Below are 25,129 nucleotides of genomic sequence, written 5' to 3' on the forward strand. Positions count from 1 at the left end.
CAACTTGAACATGTGGTTGTGTTCACGGTTTTATAATATTACGATGGGAATTTTTTAGAAAAGCAACAAACAACATAATTCAGTTACCTTTCCCCTGCTAATATCTTAGGCGAACGTGAATTGCGGATAGATTATTTGGTAGAAAATATGCTTCCCAATCTCAGCAGCTGGCTGAGACGATTTTTCATCGGGCATGTAGATCTAACTACATTTTCACTCGCCAATTATACAACCTGTCAACTAAAATATATTGAAAATAAAATACGTATAACTTTCCTTTTTAAATATCATTCACAAACGGCGGATACCAAAGTACAACAAACAGAATTCATCAACAACATTCGCAATCACGTACGTTTCGCCGGCGGTGACGCCATTGTGATTTGTCAGTAGTTGTCCCCCCTAACGTCAAAAACGAAGTGGGCGGGGCTTATCGGCCGGGACTGGATCGGTCTATTGACAGTTATTCAAAGAGAACACAGACATGTGATATATTAGTGCTGTGATAGTCACTGACAGTTATTCAAAAGAGAACACAGACATGTGATATATTAGTTCTGTGATAGTAATTGACAGTTATTCAATAGAAGACAGTGTCAGACATGTGTTGTATTAGTGCTGTGGTTACATTAATGTACAGTTATTCAACAGAGGACACAGGCGTGTGTTGTGTTAGTGCTGTGGTTATATTAATGTACAGTTATTCAACAGAGGACACAGGCGTGTGTTGTATTAGTGCTGTGGTTACATTAATGTACAGTTATTCAACAGAGGACACAGGCGTGTGTTGTGTTAGTGCTGTGGTTATATTAATGTACAGTTATTCAATAGAGGACACAGGCGTGTGTTGTATTAGTGCTGTGGTTATATTAATGTACAGTTATTCAACAGAGGACACAGACGTGTGTTGTGTTAGTGCTGTGGTTACATTAATGTACAGTTATTCAACAGAGGACACAGGCATGTGTTGTGTTAGTGCTGTGGTTACATCAATGTACAGTTATTCAACAGAGGACACAGGCGTGTGTTGTGTTAGTGCTGTGGTTATATTAATGTACAGTTATTCAACAGAGGACACAGGCATGTGTTATATTAATGCTGTGATAATGATGTACAGGTATTTAACAGAGGATACGTATTCAGTATTCTTTCAAAGTACATTATGCTCATCTGAACCAAGGTAGTTGCTGTTTGTTGGTCTGTCTTTACTTGTCACAAACTTGACACTTTCTACATAGGTCCATGACGCTGAAACCTTGCAAGGATAACCTCAGCTATGGTAATATATGAAAGTGCTCTCAGAATTGTGATAATTTATGCACTATACTCAAATATTTCTCTGTTATGGGCACTAAATAGTGTTTGAAATGAAATGCAAAATGATTAATGTTAGTGTTAGTGTGTGTTAGTGTGTGTGTAATATAGCATTATGTACAGGGTGCCTTATGTGTATGTTGAAAATCTGTTCATGACTGTTACCCATTTCTGTTCAAAATGTAAGAAAACTTTGTATGTTCAGGTAGTAGTGGTCATCTAAACAGTTTGGACCCTGTACTTATGTAACTGTTGTCAGAACTGATCATTTTAGATCATTTTGAAAAGGATGTTGAGGTATCATGTTTTATAGCCTCCTGTTGTGACAGTATGTTACACATTGGTTTTATAACAAAGAGAAATGACGGACAGGGGAAATGTGTGAGGAGTTTGAGATAAATCCAACATTACATAGAGGACTGGTCCAAAGGGGAGAGGGAGTCTGACATGGGCGGCCCACTTCACACATTTCTTTTCTGTTTGCTTTTAGGCTCACCCTCTCCTGCAGTTCACACTTCTGTATGGGAATGGCAATTATGCAGCAATATTTGTAAATGAATTTTTCTGTAGATATGTTTACTGTTGGCAGTTTCTGTTGTCCATCAGGTTGGATGTCCTCATCAGATATTCTCTAATGGGGGCGTTTTAGTATGTATTGATCTTGTAAAGTCTGTTGAATGTGTTTCTTTTACCCTACAGAGGCCAGGGACATTCCTGCACAAAGCACTTTGTTTCGTGTATAAACTGCAGTAAAGATTTATCATCCCAAACTTGCAGTTTTCTGTTGTTTGTGTTACACACAAGTTCCATGTTCATTGGAACACCGCCACATCCATCATCAGACACAGGCATATTGCCTGTTCAAAGCTGCATCTGGGCGAAATCACTACAATATGGACATCAACAACTAGCTGTTGCCTTGACTACCCAACAGCATCCTTTTACCAGACTTCTATACTTTTATCTCCCATTACCCATTCACCCTAAAAGAACCACAGGCCTTCTTTTGTCTCTTTTAAAATACTTAAACCTTTAATTCATCTCAAACATCTTCATCAATCCAAACCAGCAGACTCCTGATACCCAGGTTTCAACAGACAGATGTATGCACATGCAAAAACACAGTTGAAGGACAATAGTCTTCCAAAGCTGAATTTTAATTACATACCAAAAACAGACAATATTTTCAAATTACACATCGTAAAAACATTTTCCAGAAGACCACTTGAAAGTTTATTCTGAACATCTATTCATAAGCAGGTGTTGTGGTCCAGTCCACCTAACCCCACCCACACTGTTGTGATCCAGTCCACCTAACCCCACCCACACTGTTGTGGTACAGTCCACCTAACCCCACCCACCCACACTGTTGTGGTCCAGTCCACCTAACCCCACCCACACTGTAGTGGTCCAGTCCACCTAACCCCACCCACACTGTTGTGATCCAGTCCACCTAACCCCACCCACACTGTTGTGATCCAGTCCACCTAACCCCACCCACACTGTTGTGATCCTGTCCACCTAACCCCACCCACACTGTTGTGATCCAGTCCACCTAACCCAACCCACACTGTTGTGGTCCAGTCCACCTAACCCCACCCACACTGTTGTGATCCTGTCCACCTAACCCCACCCACACTGTTGTGATCCAGTCCACCTAACCCAACCCACACTGTTGTGATCCTGTCCACCTAACCCCACCCACACTGTTGTGATCCAGTCCACCTAACCCCACCCACACTGTTGTGATCCAGTCCACCTAACCCAACCCACACTGTTGTGGTCCAGTCCACCTAACCCCACCCACACTGTTGTGGTTCCAGTCCACCTAACCCCACCCACACTGTTGTGGTTCAGTCCACCTAACCCCACCCACACTGTTGTGGTCAGTCAGTCCACCCACACTGTTGTGGTACACCACTTCTACCCACACTGTTGTGGTACAGTCCACCTAACCCCACCCACACTGTTGTGGTACAGTCCACCTAACCCCACCCACACTGTTGTGGTACAGTCCACCTAACCCCACCCACACTGTTGTGGTCCAGTCCACCTAACCCCACCCACACTGTTGTGTGGTCCACCTAGTTGTGGTCCAGTCCACCTAACCCCACCCACACTGTTGTGGTCCAGTCCACCCCAACCCCACCCACACTGTTGTGGTCCAACCCCCACCCACACTGTTGTGGTCCAGTCCACCTAACCCCACCCACACTGTTGTGGTCAGTCCACCTAACCCCACCCACACTGTTGTGGTCCAGTCCACCTAACCCCACCCACACTGTTGTGGTCCAGTCCACCTAACCCCACCCACACTGTTGTGGTCCAGTCCACCTAACCCCACCCACACTGTTGTGGTCCAGTCCACCTAACCCCACCCACACTGTTGTGGTCCAGTCCACCTAACCTGTTGTGGTCCAGTCCCCTAACCCCACCCACACTGTTGTGGTCCAGTCCACCTAACCCCACCCACACTGTTGTGGTCCAGTCCACCTAACCCAACCCACACTGTTGTGGTCCAGTCCACCTAACCCCACCCACACTGTTGTGGTTCAGTCCACCTAACCCCACTATTGTGGTCCAGTCCACCTACTTGTTGTGGTTCAGTCCACCCACACTGTTGTGGTTCCCACCCCCACCCACAGTGTTGTGGTCCAGTCCACCTAACCCCACCCACACTGTTGTGGTTCAGTCCACCTAACCCCACCCACAGTGTTGTGATCCTGTCCACCTAACCCCACCCACACTGTTGTGATCCAGTCCACCTAACCCAACCCACACTGTTGTGGTCCAGTCTTCTCTGCCCACAATAGTAACACATTTCATTTCTTCTTGCTCCTAATGTTCTGTGGCTTGGGGAACAAGGAGGTGTCAATCTGGTCGGGTGTCAGACCCTTCACTGAGAACAACCTCTCAGCCCGCTGCTGTACCGTGCCTCCACACTTAAGCCCTCGCTGGGTCAGGGCAAACTTGAGGCGATCCATCCCCATTCCTTCCAGCTCCGAAGCCGACAAGAACTCAGAAAGGTCAATCTGAGGAAGAAATACAGAATACTTGTCTCGATCTTTCCAATATAATCAACCACTAAGAAACAGAGTATGTAGGGTAAAATAATGATTCTCTCCCAAAACCAAAGTAGAACCATGTTGAAGTAAAAATATGTACTTTAACATCATGTTTTCATGGAGACAGTGATTTCAAAATGGAAGCTTTGATGTTTCCATTCGTATATGAGAATCAAAGACACTTCTAATAAATGAGCTTCAACTAATCCTTTACTTACATCTTCAAGTTTGTTCATGCTGACAGGAGGAGGCAGAGAAGACAAGAGGGTACTACTTTCAGCAGTTACCTCCCCTTCATCCCTAACCTGGCCTTCCTTCTTGGAGGCAGAGGAGGTCTCACATGTGACATTAATCGATTCAGTGCTGTCCTTGCTGCCTGCAACTGATCCACTGTGGCTGGAGGTACTGGGTGAAGATTCATCTGTTGCCGGATTGTTGCTGCCAGGTGTGTCATCTTTAGGTGTAAGGCCACTGGATGACTCTTCTGCCGGAGCAACATCCTCACTAGAAGATTGGTTGTCATCATCTGAACTCTCACTGGACAGGACATCTGGGTCAATACCAAGCCTAAAGGAAACATTTGTGAACATATGCAATCAGACTGACTTCTACATTCACCACATAACATACAGATAAATATCTGCTGGTTTTAGTAACCCTGTCAAATTTATACTTTGGTTATTTCAGATCTGACTTCAATATGCTTTGTGTTTACGGACATAAATGTGACATACTGTTAGCACTCTGTTTAATCAGTATTGCAGGTTCCCAGCAAAGTGTGGATTTCACATTTATAGCTTATTGATAAATATGTCGACAATGATAGGGGATTAATCTAATCTATACACTTATCCTGACACAACAGTAGGCAATATTCTTGTTGCTTTGATCTTAAAACAGTGAAGAAGAATGGAGAAAATATCACCCAAACACACCCTCCTATAACCTCACTGTCAACATGCTCCTGTATTTCTATAAAGATATATTTAAGAAATACAGTTCCCTCTGCCTCTATGTATACTGTAATAAAGCACACTTTCGCCCAGAACTGCTTTAACTATAATAGTTCTGGGCAAATGTGTGCTTTATTACACTGTACATGGTGGTACAGCGAACTGTATTTCTTTTCTATTATGCCAAATTTAATACCTCCTAAGAATAATTATGATTAATCTAAGGCAGACAACAAACGACAGTGACAGTGACCTAAATTAAGACTCCTCGCACAGGTCTAGTTACGCTGTTCTATTGATGTGTCTGCCCCTCCTACATTAAGACTAACGTTAACAGGAAAAACAAATGATAACAGTTTGATGACGGTTTACGTTCGGATTAAATGTTTTCTCTAAATTATCTTAATTACATCTGTGATTAACATAAACCACATGGGGCAATATGAACGTCACATTTCTACTACCAATGTAAATTTAGATCAGTACATCCAGATGAAGCTGAGTAGTCAAGCGACATTCCACGATGGCATTGTGGGAATGCAAACATTGCGAACGTTACCATGTCACTGAAAACTTGTGAGCGGAATTGAGACATTTAACTGTCGGAAAACATAAACGTAATGTTTCCACCAGTGATGTTAGCTGCATGAAGCAACCGCAAACCAAGAAACAGGATGCAATGGAGTAGTTTACTGTAGGAGGCTGTACAAGGCGATGACAACTGACATGCATCGTGACATCGTCACTTACATTGTGATATAATGCAAAATTGTTCGATTACGAGGGGGCAGACTAGAATGATGCAGTGATGCCAATAAATTGTGACGTAATGCAAAAAGTGCATATTATCGTCTGATAAAGTACTCTCGGCACCTTTGATCTTTCACTGAAGCATCTTAGAAAGATTCCCAAGACGGTTTGGGACAGTTAGGAGGAAGAGAAGACTTGTCTCAGAATAAGTAAGTGAGGTCATTGTGAAGGTGCAGCCAGACAGTCCAGGTTGTTGTTTCTTGGTGATGAAATCCTGCATCGAGCCAAGGTATACAAGGTCTCCACGTTATCTGAGGGATGTTGGCACCAAGGAGCTCAGTGATGTGTGCAGCAGAAACCCAGTCTCTAAACTCTGTTCTTTAGTTAAATCAAAATCTCATCCACAACATACAGACCAAATCAAATTAATTGTATGTTCCAGAGTACCTACCCATAATATTCTCCCCTTGGTAAGACTGCTAAATCCAGTGTTCTGTCAAAAGATCCAGAGCACAAATGAACACTGACCAGATCAACAAATATGATGTTGTTGATCTCCTCATTAACATCGCTACTAAAGAAGCCCCTTGAATTCTGACTCTGCTTATCTCAGACTGGTTCAGTCACTTGACACCAACCTCTCCACAGACTCCATCATCCTCTACAAATCATGCGTTACCTTTTCATTTGAGCAGATTCCTGTATCTTCTCGACATGGACCAAGCAAGCAAGAAACATGCTCGGCAAACATGACCTTGAACATGAACTAAATCATCTGTAGCTTGTCTTCATCAACCTCGACCAGTATCCCACCAGTTTGTCAAGAGGACCACCACACTCCAGCCCAAACCCCAACAGACCAAGCCTGAAACTGACCCCATCAGAATTACCCTAACCTACATTGGCAAGACTTCTCATCAAATCAGCAGACTACTTAAGCACGAAGCAGGTATCGACCAATCATCACAAAAAACTACAACTTGGAAGCCAGAGAAATCCACCATCACGAACCATTGACCAACAGAGATCAAAATACACACTATTATCCTTTGAACGGTTAATCAATCGACAGACTCTATCAATTAAATGATTTAATTAGTAGCCTATCAGCTTATTTAACATTTTAATCCTTGCTGTATATTAGCTTCATTACTGAAGCTGTTTGTTGTGTTTACTCTCCATCTCGCCCCATACAGTTATGTGCTATTTGGTATTAACTACCTGTTGTTAATCTGATACCTGTCACAACATATCATACATATATATTCCTCTCCTCACTTGATTATAGTCACCTTAGCTTGATAAATATGTAAGAATCTCCATCGAAAATTGCTCTACACAAAAATACAAGTTGTTATCCATTCAGTTGTATGCTTCAATAAAAACAATGAAAACACTCGGGGGAACACAGGAAAAGATGAGTAGTTCTGGAGCAGTCTGTGAGCGAGGTAGTCAGCGGATGTGTTTATGTGAATGTTCTATATTGTTCTTCACTGTTTAACAATTGAACCAAGAAGGAATATTGCATCCTGTTGTGGAGGGATAACTTTAAAAAAGTCTACTTCACAGACTGCTTATTTCATCATTAGCACACAAACTGTAGGCAGCAGTAAAAAAATCAGTGCCAGCATTCAGCACCATTATGTAACACAAGCTCCACGTGTCAGGCAAACAGGAAACACTATTCTGTTAGTTGGGGAGACCAGTGTCAGGTTTCATGTCATCAATATTGACTTGTCATGTCATCAATATTGACTTGTCATATCACCAATATTGACTTTGTCTGCTAGAAAGTGACTTCATGTCTGCCTGTGTCAATATACAGTTTGCCAATAGTTTGTTTTAAAAAGAAGTTAAGGAATTCATTAATGAATTTTGGCATAATAATCCAATTACTCTTAGTGAATTAACGTTCATGTGTTTCTGCATAAAGACCATACCAAGTCAGCAGATGAGTTATTGTGCGAATCTGAAAATATTTACCATCCTCGTTGTCTCTTTGCCTTCATTAGTGGGTCACTTGCTGCTCTCCGCTTCCTTGTAATGTCTGCGCTGGTTACTGTAGCAGCCGGGCTGTCTTGTCCCGAACCAGAGCTGGAGAGTGGGAGGAGGTTATAGTGAACAACAAATACACAGGACACACACCTGGGAAGGGAGGAATATCAAGAGTGGTGCAGGGATCTGGTGAACTTCGTTGAAATCTACAAGCACTGTCAGGACAAACCTACAAACTGAAGTGAAGCAGGATTCAAAACCAGCATCACTCCTATGGGACATCTCACCTATAACAGATCTCACACATCACGCGTCTCACATCTCAACTATAACAGATCTCACGCGTCTCACGTCACACATCTCATGTCTCATGTCACACATCACACATCTCACGTCACACATCACATCTCACGTCACATTTCACGCCTCACATCGCTCATCTCACGTCTCACGTCACACATCTCACGTCTCACATCTCCCATCTCCCGTCACACGTCTCACCTGTCTGTAGAGCATCATCCAGGTCATCAGCCACCTTGCTGCGCTGTGCTACATACTTGGGATCATCAAAGTTGTGTTGTGGACATGCTCTTCTCCGTGCCAGTCTCTCCTGGCGCTTCTCTTCTTTCTCTCTCTCTCGATCTGCCTGTTTGCTGAGCCAGTCTTTCAATCTGAAGACAAACACCTTGTAATAAGTGTAACGCATGACTGGGGGTAAATATTCATAAGGAGTATTCACCTCTCTATAAGTACATACTTATCCTGCAACAACAGTATACAATATTCCTTCTTGCTTTAATTGTAAAAATGTAGAACAATGTAAAACTCTGCTGCAAGAATGATCTTCAGATCATCAAAGTTAGACTATATAACGCCATTACTGAAAGACCTCCATTGGCTCCCTGTAGCTCCTTGCATAGACTTCAAAATTCGAACAAACCTGTAGAGGTTGCTGATTCTTTGATGCGAGTCCTCCTTGGGGTACATACAGGCATTAAAATGTCCATTTTAAACCCTACGACAGTTGTAACTATTTTTGAATAAAATATTTACAACCAAAAACAACGTTTTTGTCTTTTTCGACCACCCCTACGGAGACCAGAATGGACCTGTCCGCCGAGAGCAGGTAATTCTAAGCGCTAACCTCTGACCTCACTTTCCATGCTGAAGAAATACAGACAGAATGTGGGGAGGTGGGTGGCCGTACCCCAAGGAGAACTCTCATCAAAGAATAAGCAACCTCTACAGGTTTGTTGGATTCTTTTTCATGAGAGATCCTCCTTGGGGTACATATAAGCATAAGACAGACTCCTAAGGACAAGAGCCCCAGGTATCGCATTCTGTCCGTAAACCAAAACCCAGACAAGTGGAATTTCCCAACTATAAATAGAGAAAGGAACAGCTCACTTAGTGACTTACCTGGCCACGTGACCTCTTCAGCCAATCAGGCAAGGGCGTGGTCCAGGGTCGGGGACACCTAGTTCACTCATATGCAAATATGGCAGTGTACTACACACGTAGTACCCATCCCGAGTTATGTAAACTACCTAGGGAGGAGTAACCATACATTCCCATGAAACCACAGCAGTGGCAGTGTACTACACACGTAGTACCCATCCCAAGTTATGTAAACTACCTAGGGAGGAGTAACCATACATTCCCATGAAACCACAGCAGTGGCAGTGTACTACACACGTAGTACCCATCCCAAGTTATGTAAACTACCTAGGGAGGAGTAACCATACATTCCCATGAAACCACAGCAGTGGCGGTGTACTACTACGTGTAGTACCCATCCCGAAGTTATGTAAACTACCTAGGAAGGAGTAACCATACATTCCCATGAAACCACAGCAGTGGCAGTGTACTACACATGTAGTACCCATCCCAAGTTATGTAAACTACCTAGGGAGGAGTAACCATACATTCCCATGAAACCACAGCAGTGGCAGTGTACTACACATGTAGTACCCATCCCAAGTTATGTAAACTACCTAGGGAGGAGTAACCATACATTCCCATGAAACCACAGCAAACCACAGCAGTGGCAGTGTACTACACATGTAGTACCCATCCCGAGTTATGTAAACTACCTAGGGAGGAGCAACCATACATTCCCATGAAACCACAGCAAACCACAGCAGTGGCAGTGTACTACACATGTAGTACCCATCCCGAGTTATGTAAACTACCTAGGGAGGAGTAACCATACATTCCCATGAAACCACAGCAGTGGCAGTGTACTACACATGTAGTACCCATCCCGAGTTATGTAAACTACCTAGGGAGGAGTAACCAACCATACATTCCCATGAAACCACAGCAAACCACAGCAGTGGCAGTGTACTACACATGTAGTACCCATCCCGAGTTATGTAAACTACCTAAGGAGGAGTAACCATACATTCCCATGAAACCACAGCAGTGGCAGTGTACTACACATGTAGTACCCATCCCGAGTTATGTAAACTACCTAGGGAGGAGCAACCATACATTCCCATGAAACCACAGCAGTGGCAGTGTACTACACATGTAGTACCCATCCCGAGTTATGTAAACTACCTAGGGAGGAGTAACCATACATTCCCATGAAACCACAGCAGTGGCAGTGTACTACACACGTAGTACCCATCCCGAGTTATGTAAACTACCTAGGGAGGAGTAACCATACATTCCCATGAAACCACAGCAGTGGCAGTGTACTACACATGTAGTACCCATCCCGAGTTATGTAAACTACCTAGGGAGGAGTAACCATACATTCCCATGAAACCACAGCAGTGGCAGTGTACTACACATGTAGTACCCATCCCGAGTTATGTAAACTACCTAGGGAGGAGCAACCATACATTCCCATGAAACCACAGCAGTGGCAGTGTACTACACATGTAGTACCCATCCCGAGTTATGTAAACTACCTAGGGAGGAGTAACCATACATTCCCATGAAACCACAGCAGTGGCAGTGTACTACACATGTAGTACCCATCCCGAGTTATGTAAACTACCTAGGGAGGAGTAACCATACATTCCCATGAAACCACAGCAAACCACAGCGGTGGCAGTGTACTACACACCCGAGTTAGTGTAAACTACCCATCCCGGAGTAGTTATGTAAACTACCTAGGGAGGAGTACTACACCATACATTCCCATGAAACCAGGGAGGAGCAACCATACATTCAACCACAGCAAACCACAGCAGTGGCAGTGTACTACACATGTAGTACCCATCCCGAGTTATGTAAACTACCTAGGGAGGAGTAACCATACATTCCCATGAAACCACAGCAGTGGCAGTGTACTACACACGTAGTACCCATCCCGAGTTATGTAAACTACCTAGGGAGGAGTAACCATACATTCCCATGAAACCACAGCAATGGCAGTGTACTACACACGTTGAGAGGACCGGACAGCCAATCGAGAACGATTGACCAGACCACGTGGGACTGATCCGCTGGACGGATTCTGTCCACACCTGCTAGAAAACGCTGTACAAGAGGGTGCTGCCCCAAGAGTGCACCATCGACAGGTATATGAAACGCTGTACAAGAGGGTGCTGCCCCAAGAGTGCACCATCGACAGGTATATGAAATGCTGTACAAGAGGGTGCAGGCCCAAGAGTGCACCATCGACAGGTATATGAAAACGCTGTACAAGAGGGTGCTGCCCCAAGAGTGCACCATCGACAGGTATATAAAAATGCTGTACAAGAGGGTGCTGCCCCAAGAGTGCACAATCAACAGGTATATGAAACCCTGATATGTTAGGTAACCTTGAACAGTGGAAGCGGCTAGCCCTATCTTCCAACCGAGACTGGAGGAACTCAAGCACTGTGACTAGATCTGCAGAAAAGGGATCAAGAATGCCCCTGTCGACACACCAGCGTGCATAGCAGGCCCATCTATGCTCATATTGAACGTTTGTCGACTACCTCCGGGAAGCCAGAATTGTGTCTGCAACTGATGCAGGAATTACGCTTGCTCGGAGGCGATTCCGTACAGTGGCCATGCCACCACTGAATCCTGGGATTCGGGTGCGGCGCTCCATTCTGGGATAGAAGGTCTGGTCGAAAGGGTAATAGTAAGGGAAGGTATTGCAGAGAATATTTATATTGCGATATATTGCGATGCGAAAGCATGTATTGCGATATGCATTGCAATATATTGCATGAAGTATTTTTATACAAAAAACTACTTATAATCGAGTTACTGCTTGATTTATAGAGCAAAACACAACAAAATCACTATGCTTGATTAAGCTTTAATAACAAATTTTAATCATGATAAAATATAAATGTGAATAATATTTGGCTCAAATGAAACAAGGAAATATCCGAAAATTTCCGAGTGTTACAACGTTTTCCGAATGCATGTCAAAATACCGGTTTTCGATCAGCGTATCGCAATACGTATCTTTTTCATGTCTGAACCGGTAAATACCGGTAAACCGGTTATATTGCGCAGCCCAAGGTAATAGTATAGGAGGCTGAGCCAGAAACCTGAGAATTACCGGAAACCAGCTTTGAGCCGACCAAAGAGGTGCCAGGAGCATAAGTAGCTGAGCTGGTTGGGTGGCCAACTGCGACAGGACTTTGGAGATCAGTGGGAACGCCCACAGTACCTTGTCTGTCCTGTCGAGCTGGAAGGCGTCGTTGGTTATCGCTCTTGCATCTGGTATCTGAGAGCAAAACACTGGTATCTGGTTCGTCATCCCAGAGGAAAAAAGATCCACCTGGAACGACCTGTACAACTGGGAGATAATCCTGAATATCACCCGGTCGAGCATCCCCTCGTGTGAAGTAGTGGTGTAATGATTCATCGATAGTATCGATGTTTACATCATTAACTACGCGATACGAGTGTATCGATACAACATTTAGGCAATATATCAGGATATTTATATCACGAGGGTCCATGATACATCGATGTATCATCACAAGAGACGATATATCCCGATACAACTTAAATACTACTTAAAGTTGTAAGGAGTATTGCATTAGGAATAGGAAAGGAGTCTCTTTGAAATTCTTCTGAATTTTAAAAACAAATTGAACTTTAAAGGAATTTGGTTTGCGTCTTTATCTCTGTTACATGAACAAAGGAGTTGGTGTATAAGTCACAGAGTGTGAACATTTTACAAACTCTGTGAACTGAGAATAATTGTCTTCAAGTAATTGAAATATGCAGATATGGTTTAGTTGTTTGACACATAACACCATTTATTTACAACTATGAACGATGTCTTAGCGTTGTTCAGAAAAAGAACAAAGAGAAGATAAAATTTAGAAAGCAGACTTTCAGTGATTCTGAATGCTGATATAAATTACATTGAGTTGTTTGTGAAAGCAATTCCCAAGGGAAACTTCACTTTCAGATTAATATTAGATCATGGTATACTGAATATGTTTGACTTTCTTAAGCATTAAATGCTGAAACTTTATTAGATAAACAGCCTTTTAAGTGTGTGTGAATGGAACACAAGTTCTGCTGTATAACAAATAAAGTTTCAGTCATTTTATCTATCATATCTGTTCTGTTATTAGAAATTGTAAAGTATCGGGATACGTATCGTATCGCCACCATTGTATCGTGATGATAATCGTCTCGCAGGTTCCTTGCCAATACTTTCATGATATATCGTCTCACCTCATTAAACTGGTATCGGGATATATCGTCTCGCCACTTAGGCCACGATACACAGCTCTAGTGTGGAGCTAGTATACGACAGAGAGCGTGTCTGCCCGAACCTTGTCTATCCCCAGGAGATAGACAGGCATGACCCGTATGTTTTACTGATCGCACCATAGCAGAAACTGCCACGCCTCCTGTAGCAGGACGCTGAAACCGTGCTGCCTTGCTTCAGGTTATATAGGTCATGGCAATTGGTTGTCCATCTCTAGACGAACCACTTGGCCACGAACCTGTTCCACAAAGCTCTCGAACACCCGCCAGACTGCTCTCAATTCTAGCACCCCCCAACCTGATAGGGAGGCGTTAGTTTGAATCGAGAGCATAGAGGGACTCCCCTGTCCACCACCGCAAGTGAGGGATTAACCATTCGGGTCTCACTAGAACTTTCTCGCAGCTCTCTGAATGGGACCACAGCTGACCCAGTGCCAGCTGTATGGGTCTCATCCTCAGATGCACACGCCACACCACGTCCACAGTCGCTGCCATGTTGCCTAGCAACTGGAGCCATGACCGAGCTGAAGCCGTGGGAGTCCCAAGAAACTATGAAACAGTTTTCTGAACTTTGACGATCCGGTCCTGAGACAGGGAAACAATCCCCGTCTCTGTATTGAATCTCCATCCCAAGAAAAACGGATCCTGCATTGGAACGAGCTCTGATTTCTTGAGATTGATGATCCAGACCAGCCGTATGAGAATATCCATCACGCACTGTGTGGTATTCCTGCTCAATTGCTGGCCTAACGCCCGGAGCAGCCAAACGTTGAGGTACGGGTGAGAAAACCAGCCCTCCAACCTGGCTAACTGAGCTGGGATCAACATAAGTTTGGTGAACACCCTTGGCGCCGTGGAGATGCCGAAGGGGAGCAATCGAAACTGGTAGCACTTCCGTCGAAGGAGAATTGAAGGTAATTCTTGAAGTCGGGGTGCATTGGTACATGTAGGTAAGCGTCTTGGAGATCGATTGACGTGACTGAGCGCAGTGTCTCCATCCTGAAATACAGCACTTCTATCAAATATAACATGACTTACAACTATCTTGCGCAAGTCACGTAATATAAATAATCTACCTGAAATGAGATAAAATCTCTGCAATTTCAGAATAACAACACACAAAACTAAACAAGTAAGCTACCCGCTAACCTGAAAAAAGTATGTGTGTATGTGTGTATGTGTGCGTCCCGTCTTGACAAGCACAAGGTGGGACTGAGATGTAAGTTACAACAAAAAGATGAATGAAACTTTTCAAAAACACTTATCAATTATCGCCCATGCGAATAAAAGATAACCATACATACAGTAGCTGTTTCTGAAGTACTCATCTTGTAGGCTTTATAAATCAACTTGTCATCAACAGGCTGAAGGACACACACATGTCAATTCGAAAGCACGACAGCATGGAAAGTGAGGTCAGAGGTTAGCGCTTAGTTACCTCTTGACGGGTCCATTCTGGTTTCCGTAGGGGTGGTCGAATAAGACAAAATGTTGATTATTGTTTTATAAATATTCTATTCAAAATATAGTTACAACTGTCGTAGGGTTTTAAAATGGACATTTTAATGCTTATATGGCCCCAAGGAGGATCTCTCATGAAAAAGAATCTTTTGACTGCATACAAGTGCTTCCATGATCTGGCTCCATCTTACCTGCAAATACTGCTACACACACACTCTCCATTTCCATCTCTTCCACCTCACCACAAACATCTCTTTACAGTTCCAAAGTATAAGACAGACACATTTGGTAAAAGAAACTTTGCCTACGCTGCCTCAACATTATGGAATGAACTGCCTGCATCCCTCCTTCAAAAGTTATCTAAAGACTTATCTCTTTCAAAAGAACAATCTAACAATCACCTTGTGTGAGCAGCGCACAGAGCATACTTGTGTGAATAGATGACCTATAGAAATGCACATATTATTAGGGCTCCTTGCCTCTAGGCAGGAGACCTAGAGAAATGCACATATTATTAGGGCTCCTTGCCTCTAGGCAGGAGACCTATTGTAATCGTTCGGATTATTATTATTATTATTTATTATTCCGCCGATTTTTGTACCAAACATAACTCCTACACCAACGCTCCGAATCGCTTACAAAAAATCACACAGATGCGCACCGAGGTGTAGATATTCCCCTTAAAAATCTCTAGGCTCTTGGCCCAATAGCAAAGGGGAGATAATTCAAAATTAATTCCAAAATTTCAACGTTTGACAGCAAATATCTCAAGAACTAATTGTTCCAACACTTCCAAATTTCTTGTACAGATGCACAATCGAATTCCCAACAATTTTGCCTGGACGGGTCAAGTCACTAAAACGTACCGTTTGGCAGTTATTTTTGTTTTCAGTTTTTGGCCATGTTTTTCAGCACTTTTCTGAGTAGTTTGCCAGTATGGTAGATGATGTCCTGGTGATTCCAGAACACTAATTGTTTTGAACGTAGACCCAAGAACAACTGAGATACAGCCTTTTAAAGAGGGAACTATTTCTTCTCCGGAACTTCTTAAAAGGTACATGACCCCAGCTGTATTTGGATGATCCGCTCGCCTGTCAAAACACATGTTCTGGCTCCGTTTTGGACGATGATATCTAGCCTTCAGATACAATAGATAGAACTAAAGCCAAGGAGACCTCATCATTGCCTGCAACTATATTTGTTATCATTATTAGAACATTCACCATACTCCTCATCTACAACTATGAGTATGATTGCCCGGAGACAAGTAACAAGTAGATTCAAACTTCAAGGGGATGAACGAGTCAGGAGTCATGACCAGTTGTATGATGAAAAAAAATTAATAAGGGGAAAACTTTGCTTAACTCGGTACTGAGCTAAAGCAAGCATTCAGTGAAAAGAAGGTGAACATAAAGGAAATCACAAAGAGAGACATGGGCATCCCTGGACGCTCTGGTACCACTATGTTGATGCTGATGGGGACGTGTGACTGTAGATGTTACACAAAGGAGGACATGGGCGTCACTGGTCGCTCTGGTACCACTATGTTGATGCTGATGGGGACGTGTGACTGTAGATGTTACACAAAGGTGGACATGGGCATCCCTGGACGCTCTGGTACCACTATGTTGATGCTGATGGGGACGTGTGACTGTAGATGTTACACAAAGGAGGACATGGGCGTCACTGGTGGCTCTGGTACCACTATGTTGATGCTGATGGGGACGTGTGACTGTAGATGTTACACAAAGGAGGACATGGGCGTCACTGGTGGCTCTGGTACCACTATGTTGATGCTGATGGGGGCGGTGTGACTGTAGATGTTACACAAAGGAGGACACATGCGTCACTGGTGGCTCTGGTACCACTATGTTGATGCTGATGGGGGCGTGTGACTGTAGATGTTACACAAAGGAGGACATGGGCGTCACTGGTGGCTCTGGTACCACTATGTTGATGCTGATGGGGACGTGTGACTGTAGATGTTACACAAAGGAGGACATGGGCGTCACTGGTGGCTCTGGTACCACTATGTTGATGCTGATGGGGACGTGTGACTGTAGATGTTACACAAAAGGAGGACATGGGCCACTGGTCGCTCTGGTACCACTATGTTGATGCTGATGGGGGCGTGTGACTGTAGATGTTACACAAAGGAGGACATGGGCATCCACTGGTGCTCTGGTACCACTATGTTGATGCTGATGGGGACGTGTGACTGTAGATGTTACACAAAGGAGGACATGGGCGTCACTGGTGGCTCTGGTACCACTATGTTGATGCTGATGGGGACGTGTGACTGTAGATGTTACACAAAGGAGGACATGGGCGTCACTGGTGGCTCTGGTACCACTATGTTGATGCTGATGGGGACGTGTGACTGTAGATGTTACACAAAAAAGGAGGACATGGGCGCCACTGGTGGCTCTGGTACCACTATGTTGATGCTGATGGGGACGTGTGACTGTAGATGTTACACAAAAGGAGGACATGGGCCACTGGTGGCTCTGGTACCACTATGTTGATGCTGATGGGGACGTGTGACTGTAGATGTTACACAAAGGTGGACATGGGCGTCACTGGTGGCTCTGGTACCACTATGTTGATGCTGATGGGGACGTGTGACTGTAGATGTTACACAAAGGTGGACATGGGCGTCACTGGTCGCTCTGGTACCACTATGTTGATGCTGATGGGGACGTGTGACTGTAGATGTTACACAAAGGAGGACATGGGCGTCACTGGTGGCTCTGGTACCACTATGTTGATGCTGATGGGGACGTGTGACTGTAGATGTTACACAAAGGTGGACATGGGCGTCACTGGTGGCTCTGGTACCACTATGTTGATGCTGATGGGGACGTGTGACTGTAGATGTTACACAAAGGTGGACATGGGCGTCACTGGTCGCTCTGGTACCACTATGTTGATGCTGATGGGGGGCGTGTGACTGTAGATGTTACACAAAGGTGGACATGGGCGTCACTGGTCGCTCTGGTACCACTATGTTGATGCTGATGGGGACGTGTGACTGTAGATGTTACACAAAGGAGGACATGGGCGTCACTGGTGGCTCTGGTACCACTATGTTGATGCTGATGGGGACGTGTGACTGTAGATGTTACACAAAGGTGGACATGGGCGTCACTGGTCGCTCTGGTACCACTATGTTGATGCTGATGGGGACGTGTGACTGTAGATGTTACACAAAGGTGGACATGGGCGTCACTGGTCGCTCTGGTACCACTATGTTGATGCTGATGGGGACGTGTGACTGTAGATGTTACACAAAAGGTGGACATACGTCACTGGTCGCTCTGGTACCACTATGTTGATGCTGATGGGGCGTGTGACTGTAGATGTTACACAAAAGGTGGACATGGGCGTCACTGGTGGGGCACCTGGTACCACTATGTTGATGCTGATGGGGACGTGACTGTAGATGTTACACAAAAGGTGGACATGGGCGTCACTGGTCGCCTGGTACCACTATGTTGATGCTGATGGGGACGTGTGACTGTAGATGTTACACAAAGGTGGACATGGGCGTCACTGGTCAGCTCTGGTACCACTATCTTGATGCTGATGGGGACGCATGTGACTGTAGATGTTACACAAAGGAGGACATAGAAGTCGTTACACAAAAGGGATGACATAAACTGGTGGCTGATGGGGACGTGTGAATGTAGATATTACACAAAGGTGGACATGGGCGTCACCGGTGGCTGATGGGGACGTGTGAATGTAGATGTTACACAAAGGTGGACATGGGCGTCACCGGTGGCTGATGGGGACGTGTGAATGTAGATGTTACACAAAGGAGGACATGGGCGTCACCGGTGGCTGATGGGGACGTGTGAATGTAGATGTTACACAAAGGAGGACATGGGTGTCACTGGTGGCTGATGGGGACGTGTGACTGTAGATGTTACACAAAGGAGGACATGGGCGTCACTGGTGGCTGATGGGGACGTGTGAATGTAGATGTTACACAAAGGAGGACATGGGCGTCACTGGTGGCTGATGGGGACGTGTGAATGTAGATGTTACACAAAGGTGGACATGGGCGTCACCGGTGGCTGATGGGGACGTGTGAATGTAGATGTTACACAAAGGTGGACATGGGCGTCACCGGTGGCTGATGGGGACGTGTGACTGTAGATGTTACACAAAGGTGGACATGGGCGTCACTGGTCGCTCTGGTACCACTATGTTGATGCTGATGGGGACGTGTGACTGTAGATGTTACACAAAGGAGGACATGGGCGTCACTGGTGGCTGATGGGGACGTGTGACTGTAGATGTTACACAAAGGAGGACATGGGTGTCACTGGTGGCTGATGGGGACGTGTGAATGTAGATGTTACACAAAGGAGGACATGGGTGTCACTGGTGACTGATGGGGACGCGTGACTGTAGATGTTACACAAAGGTGGACATGGGCGTCACTGGTGGCTGATGGGGATGTGTGAATGTAGATGTTACACAAAGGAGGACATGGGCGTCACTGGTGGCTGATGGGGACGTGTGACTGTAGATGTTACACAAAGGAGGACATGGGCGTCACTGGTCGCTCTGGTACAACTATGTTGATGCTGATGGGGACGCGTGACTGTAGATGTTACACAAAGGAGGACATGGGCGTCACTGGTGGCTCTGGTACAACTATGTTGATGCTGATGGGGATGTTTGACTGTAGACGTTACACAAAGATGAGATGACCAAGTTTGTAGACTCGCTGACTTTCTTCAAATGACAGATCCCTGAAAAGGAAGTTGACAAAGGTACTCTTTCATTGCCAAAACATCCTTGGTTGATGTCTGTGAAAAGCTATGGTGTGCATTGCCATCATGGGTACCAGCAGGTTGGTGGTTCTAGGAGGATCCTGTACAGTGTTGGTGTAAACCTGCAGAATTTTAGGGCATAGCCAAACACATGAAGAATTCTCAGATATGTTTCTGCAGTCATCTTTGTTGATCAGAAGGAGTTCAGGCGTTGCAGTGTAAGGCCAGTGACAATGTAAAGGCTATGGATGTGTACTGAGCAAGGAAGAATGTCATCTGTCACTATATCCACCAATGTCAGTCAACAGGGCAAAAGTGAAATCACGGTTTGACTGTCCAGGCAATTGAACTTGACGATCCAACAGAGTGTCCCTCTGCTAAGTTGTCACAGTGATGCATCCAGGGTATAGTGGAGAGTGATAGTAATGTATACCCTGGAGATTATCGAGGATGCTGGCAATAGAGCTTCCTGACAAAGTTTAAACCCTGTCTTAGTACAATAGTGTGTGCTTGAAGGGAGGTGTTTGTAGTGTGTGCTTGAAGGGTGGTGTTTGGAATGTGTGCTTGAAGGATGGTGTTTATAGTGGATGAGTGAAGGGTGCTGTTTATAGTGGATGACTGAAGGGTGGTGTTTATAGTGGATGACTGAAGGGTGGTGTTTATAGTGGAAGACTGAAGGGTGGTGTTTGGGGTGTGTGCTTGACGGGTGGTGTTTATAGTGGATGACTGAAGGGTGGTGTTTGGGGTGTGTGCTTGAAGGGTGGTGTTTATAGTGGATGACTGAAGGGTGGTGTTTGGGGTGTGTGCTTGAAGGGTGGTGTTTATAGTGGATGACTGAAGGGGGTGTTTGGAGTGTGTGTTTGAAGGGTGGTGTTTATAGTGGATGACTGAAGGGTGGTGTTTATAGTGGAAGACTGAAGGGTGGTGTTTGGGGTGTGTGCTTGAAGGGTGGTGTTTATAGTGGATGACTGAAGGGTGGTGTTTGGAGAGTGTGCTTGAAGGGTGGTGTTTATAGTGGATGACTGAAGGGTGGTGTTTGGGGTGTGTGCTTGAAGGGTGGTGTTTATAGTGGATGACTGAAGGGTGGTGTTTATATTGGATGACTGAAGGGTGGTGTTTATAGTGGATGACTGAAGGGTGGTGTTTATAGTGGATGACTGAAGGGTGGTGTTTGGAGAGTGTGCTTGAAGGGTGGTGTTTATAGTGGATGACTGAAGGGTGGTGTTTGGGGCGTGTGCTTGAAGGGTGGTGTTTATAGTGGATGACTGAAGGGTGGTGTTTGGGGTGTGTGCTTGAAGGGTGGTGTTTATAGTGGATGACTGAAGGGTGGAGTTTGGGGTGTGTGCTTGAAGGGTGGTGTTTATATTGGATGACTGAAGGGTGGAGTTTGGAGAGTGTGCTTGAAGGGTGGTGTTTATAGTGGATGACTGAAGGGTGGTGTTTGGGGTGTGTGCTTGAAGGGTGGTGTTTATAGTGGATGACTGAAGGGTGGTGTTTGGAGAGTGTGCTTGAAGGGTGGTGTTTATATTGGATGACTGAAGGGTGGTGTTTGGAGAGTGTGCTTGAAGGGTGGTGTTTATAGTGGATGACTGAAGGGTGGTATTTGGAGTGTGTTTGAAGGGTGGTGTTTATAGTGGATGACTGAAGGGTGGTGTTTGGAGAGTGTGCTTGAAGGGTGGTGTTTATAGTGGATGACTGAAGGGTGGTATTTGGAGTGTGTTTGAAGGGTGGTGTTTATAGTGGATGACTGAAGGGTGGTGTTTGGAGAGTGTGCTTGAAGGGTGGTGTTACAATAGGGCCAGGGGAATGTGTATGTAAAAACCAGGGGGTAGACGGGGCAGGGGGAGGACTTGCAAATGCTGAGCAGCAGCTGAGTACATACTTCTTCTCATTGTTGACATCTCTCATTCGACGCCCACTCAGATCTCTGCATGCTTCTCTGCTTGTTGTCTTTTCAATTTGAGCTCCAATTGCTCGCAGCATAGACCCAAATCCTGGAACCCATGAATACCAACTTATGTCTGGTTTCCAAATATTGAACTAGGTTGGAGAAATAATTAAATACCATGACCTTAGCAGTTAACCTTAATAAGAGAGTGATAATCATCTGCAAATATATTCAGCTTTTTATCACAAAAATCATCAAAGATTTCTGCATTAAAGAAAAGATTATTTAAAACATTTTGTGTATGATATCCTAATAATACAATGCATTGTTGATGAAAACAAATATGTGGTACCTGGTGTAGATTTACTCATCACCTGGGACCAATCAGAATCACCAGTACACTTAAATCTAATCAAAAGCCACCTTTATATATACTGCATAACTTTGTACTAGTTACCTCCCTTCCCTGCCAGCAATCGAGGGACACACTGATAAACTTGGCCTTCAGACACATCCTCCTCATCCTGTGTGATGCGGCCATTACATGTCACATAGAAATCTGTCTCTTCAAATAACTGCAACATCATATAAAAAACACACATTCAATGTTTAGCAATCATGAAGAAATAGAAAGTAAACATCCAGATCAATCTGCTAGCACAAGTGATGTTTGGGGAATAAGGAACTATTTTGGGTACTAAACATCTTGGGATAAACCTGCAAATTGTGTGTGGTGTGTCAAATACAGTGAAGCCTCGTTAATCCGGACGGTTGCATTTCTCAGCAAATTCGTCAGGATTGCGAATTGTCCGGACTACTGAATCAAGACCCAAGTTCAAGCAAGAGTTGCTTCCCTTACTATTACAAAAACGACACGAATCTGGATAAAACAAATAAACATTTAATGTAAGCTTATAAAACGATGAAGAGCAAGCACAACAATAAATTATAGTCATAGCAAAAAGTCTTTCATTGTTGTTTGTGTTCGTTTAACCTTCCTCATTGAATTCATCACATCAATAAGTTTACCGAGTGACATCCGCATGTTGATCAGACGTGTCTGATCACGTCCTTCCTCAGCACAGGTGAGGTAATGTCTAACAAGCGATCTATTGTAGTATGCCTTGAATGTCAAAATTATTCCTGCATCCATCGGTTGAATATGAGACGTGCTATTTGATCACATTTCGCAAAGTTAGCAAAACACTTGTGACTTGCAGCGTTGTCGAGAAGCAAAATCACTTTAAGTCCATGTGACCGCATCTGTCTGTCAAAGTACATTAACCAATCACAAAACAGCTCACTTGTCATCCACGCCTTTGTATTGTGGTGTCAATCAAAGTGTAAATGTACAGCATCTTGAGTCAGGAGCTTTTAATGTCTAAGTAAAACAACAACCCTTAACAGACATTTCTCAAAAGTTAACAAGAGTTCATCTTGTCAACTCCATGACACCGACTTTTTATTGTTTATGGCCAGTTAAGTAAACATCGCCGGGGGGTGTTGTTATGGTTCGTGAACACGACTTACAGCATCCGGACTGTGAAGCAATTAACTGTTTATTTTACTGACAGTCACAGTTACTGATGTTACAGTTACTTGCCGTCCGGTTCGGGCCGAATTTCCGGATTATCGAGGCAAATTAAATAGGCATAGATTGGTAACAAGATAAAATCGTCCGGGAGGCGAGACATCCGGATTATCGGGGTCCGGACTAACGGGGCTTCACTGTATATGCAAAGTGTGTGGTAAATTATGGGGCTATTCCCCGTATCTGCTCACATTTACGGGCCACATCATAGATAAGGCTAGTTTAACATATTTCAAAAGGAAGTCTTTTAAAACAGTGTTTTAATGTTTGAATAAAACTCATGCAAAACCCTGAATAAATATAATCAGTAAATTTGTTATTAATAATATAACATTTGTCATAACTGTATGGATTTTTCAGTGTATTTGTCTGCACTTTTATGAAAGTGGCAAATGTTGACTACAGCAGCCAGTCAGTAGGAGCGACATGTCTTTGTTAATAGAAGCTCCATTCCAATAGGTATAGCAAATGCAAATGAGATGTAATTTATGTCTTTGTGTAATGTTATTATGCTGATATAATAATTCATCCATGCAAACTTTAAAGATTATACTCCATGAGATATAGATATTTGTGATAAATTGTAACTATTTGGTATCATATGGTACTCACAAAGATGCATGTGTTTGGTTCTCAGAACAATTACAAATTGACTAATGTAAAAAATGCTTGCAATGAACAGATATTTATCTGTTTATGTCAAATGTTGCAGTTTGATTTGATCTGAATAGTCCTAACCCCTTCCAGGGTTGTGATATTTTCAGAGCTGCTCACATTCACATCACTGTGAACACTTTGCAGAAGCATGTGTCATTATGTCTAATTTGCAAAACAATCAGAATTGTGTGTTTTGTTCTCTACCACGCATGTGTCCTCTCCTCTGTCCTGCCTGAGCGGCTTTTTCATTTCCCTCTTCTTTTAAGCTTTTTTAATAACCCTCCCTCCCTGCCCTTTTTTTTGTATATTTCTTACTCAGCCTCATGACATATTGTTCTGTCTAAACCAGCTTACAACTTTATGACTCGAAGCTCTGTTATTACTTCGAGACATGCCACGGCTATGGTGTCTCTTGTGTTGATGGTATTTTAGATCGGTGTTGGGCTGTGATATTTTCACCTCAGCGACTTGTTTACTATCTTATGAAACTCTACCTTAACCGCCAAACATGTGATTGTTTCTTCTTCATTGTGTGTATGGAGGTCCAGCAAATTACAAAGATATTCACAACAAACATGGCTGGTGAAGTGACGAGGAAATAAATAATGGAACACTATCATCAGTGGTGTTGCAGAACTAAATAAATATTTCAAACGACGATCCTCATATATCCTATGATGTTTATTTTTAAGGAAATAAGTTTTCATTATCTACCAAACGTCTGGCCTGCTCTGCTGGGCACGCAACACAACATAATCGCACGTGAATGAAGTCAACTTACGTTCGAAAGCAACACATTTTTCACATCAGATACCTTCTTCAAATAATTAGAGATCATATATGTCTGGCGTGGAAAGGTGTGGATAACTAAGAGAGGCGACGACATTGTGATGTCGCAAATGACTTCCAGAAGTCGCTATCAGAAGGGTCGTCAGTAAAACAACCGGAAGGAAAGTCGCGAGTAGAGCCTCGATTTCGACCTGGTA

At 44.0% G+C, this 25,129-nt stretch overlaps 1 protein-coding gene and 1 long non-coding RNA gene across 2 annotated transcripts; both read right to left on the reverse strand.

Moving 5' to 3' along the window:
• Positions 1-2,455: 2,455 nt before the first annotated feature.
• Positions 2,456-3,094, reverse strand: LOC124268889. The gene is made up of 2 exons (XR_006896366.1): positions 2,904-3,094; positions 2,456-2,869 (listed from the first exon to the last, which is right to left on the reverse strand). It is a non-coding gene; the product is annotated as an uncharacterized LOC124268889 (long non-coding RNA).
• A 1,040-nt stretch (positions 3,095-4,134) lies between these two features.
• Positions 4,135-25,099, reverse strand: LOC124268873 (replication stress response regulator SDE2-like). The gene is made up of 7 exons (XM_046703900.1): positions 24,925-25,099; positions 22,353-22,470; positions 21,890-22,001; positions 8,551-8,748; positions 8,066-8,176; positions 4,598-4,946; positions 4,135-4,346 (listed from the first exon to the last, which is right to left on the reverse strand). The coding sequence occupies exons 1-7, from the start codon at positions 25,027-25,029 to the stop codon at positions 4,137-4,139; spliced, it is 1,203 nt and encodes a 400-aa protein (XP_046559856.1). The 5' UTR covers positions 25,030-25,099; the 3' UTR covers positions 4,135-4,136.
• Between the last annotated feature and the right edge of the window lie 30 nt (positions 25,100-25,129).

This window comes from Haliotis rubra, unplaced genomic scaffold, assembly GCF_003918875.1.
Source record: "Haliotis rubra isolate DU_JTF1 unplaced genomic scaffold, ASM391887v1 Scf140, whole genome shotgun sequence".
Lineage (NCBI taxonomy): Eukaryota > Metazoa > Mollusca > Gastropoda > Lepetellida > Haliotidae > Haliotis > Haliotis rubra.

Bases quoted from the DNA above. Each gene is read 5' to 3' on its own strand.
- LOC124268873 (XM_046703900.1), bottom strand. From the start codon at position 25,029: ATGTCGTCGCCTCTCTTAGTTATCCACACCTTTCCACGCCAGACATAT. The intron at 8,177-8,550 runs GTGAGACGTGAG...CCCACTCTCCAG, and splicing joins TGTGACGGGAGATGGGAGAT to CTCTGGTTCGGGACAAGACA. The intron at 4,347-4,597 runs GTAAGTAAAGGA...TTTCTTCCTCAG, and splicing joins GCATGAACAAACTTGAAGAT to ATTGACCTTTCTGAGTTCTT.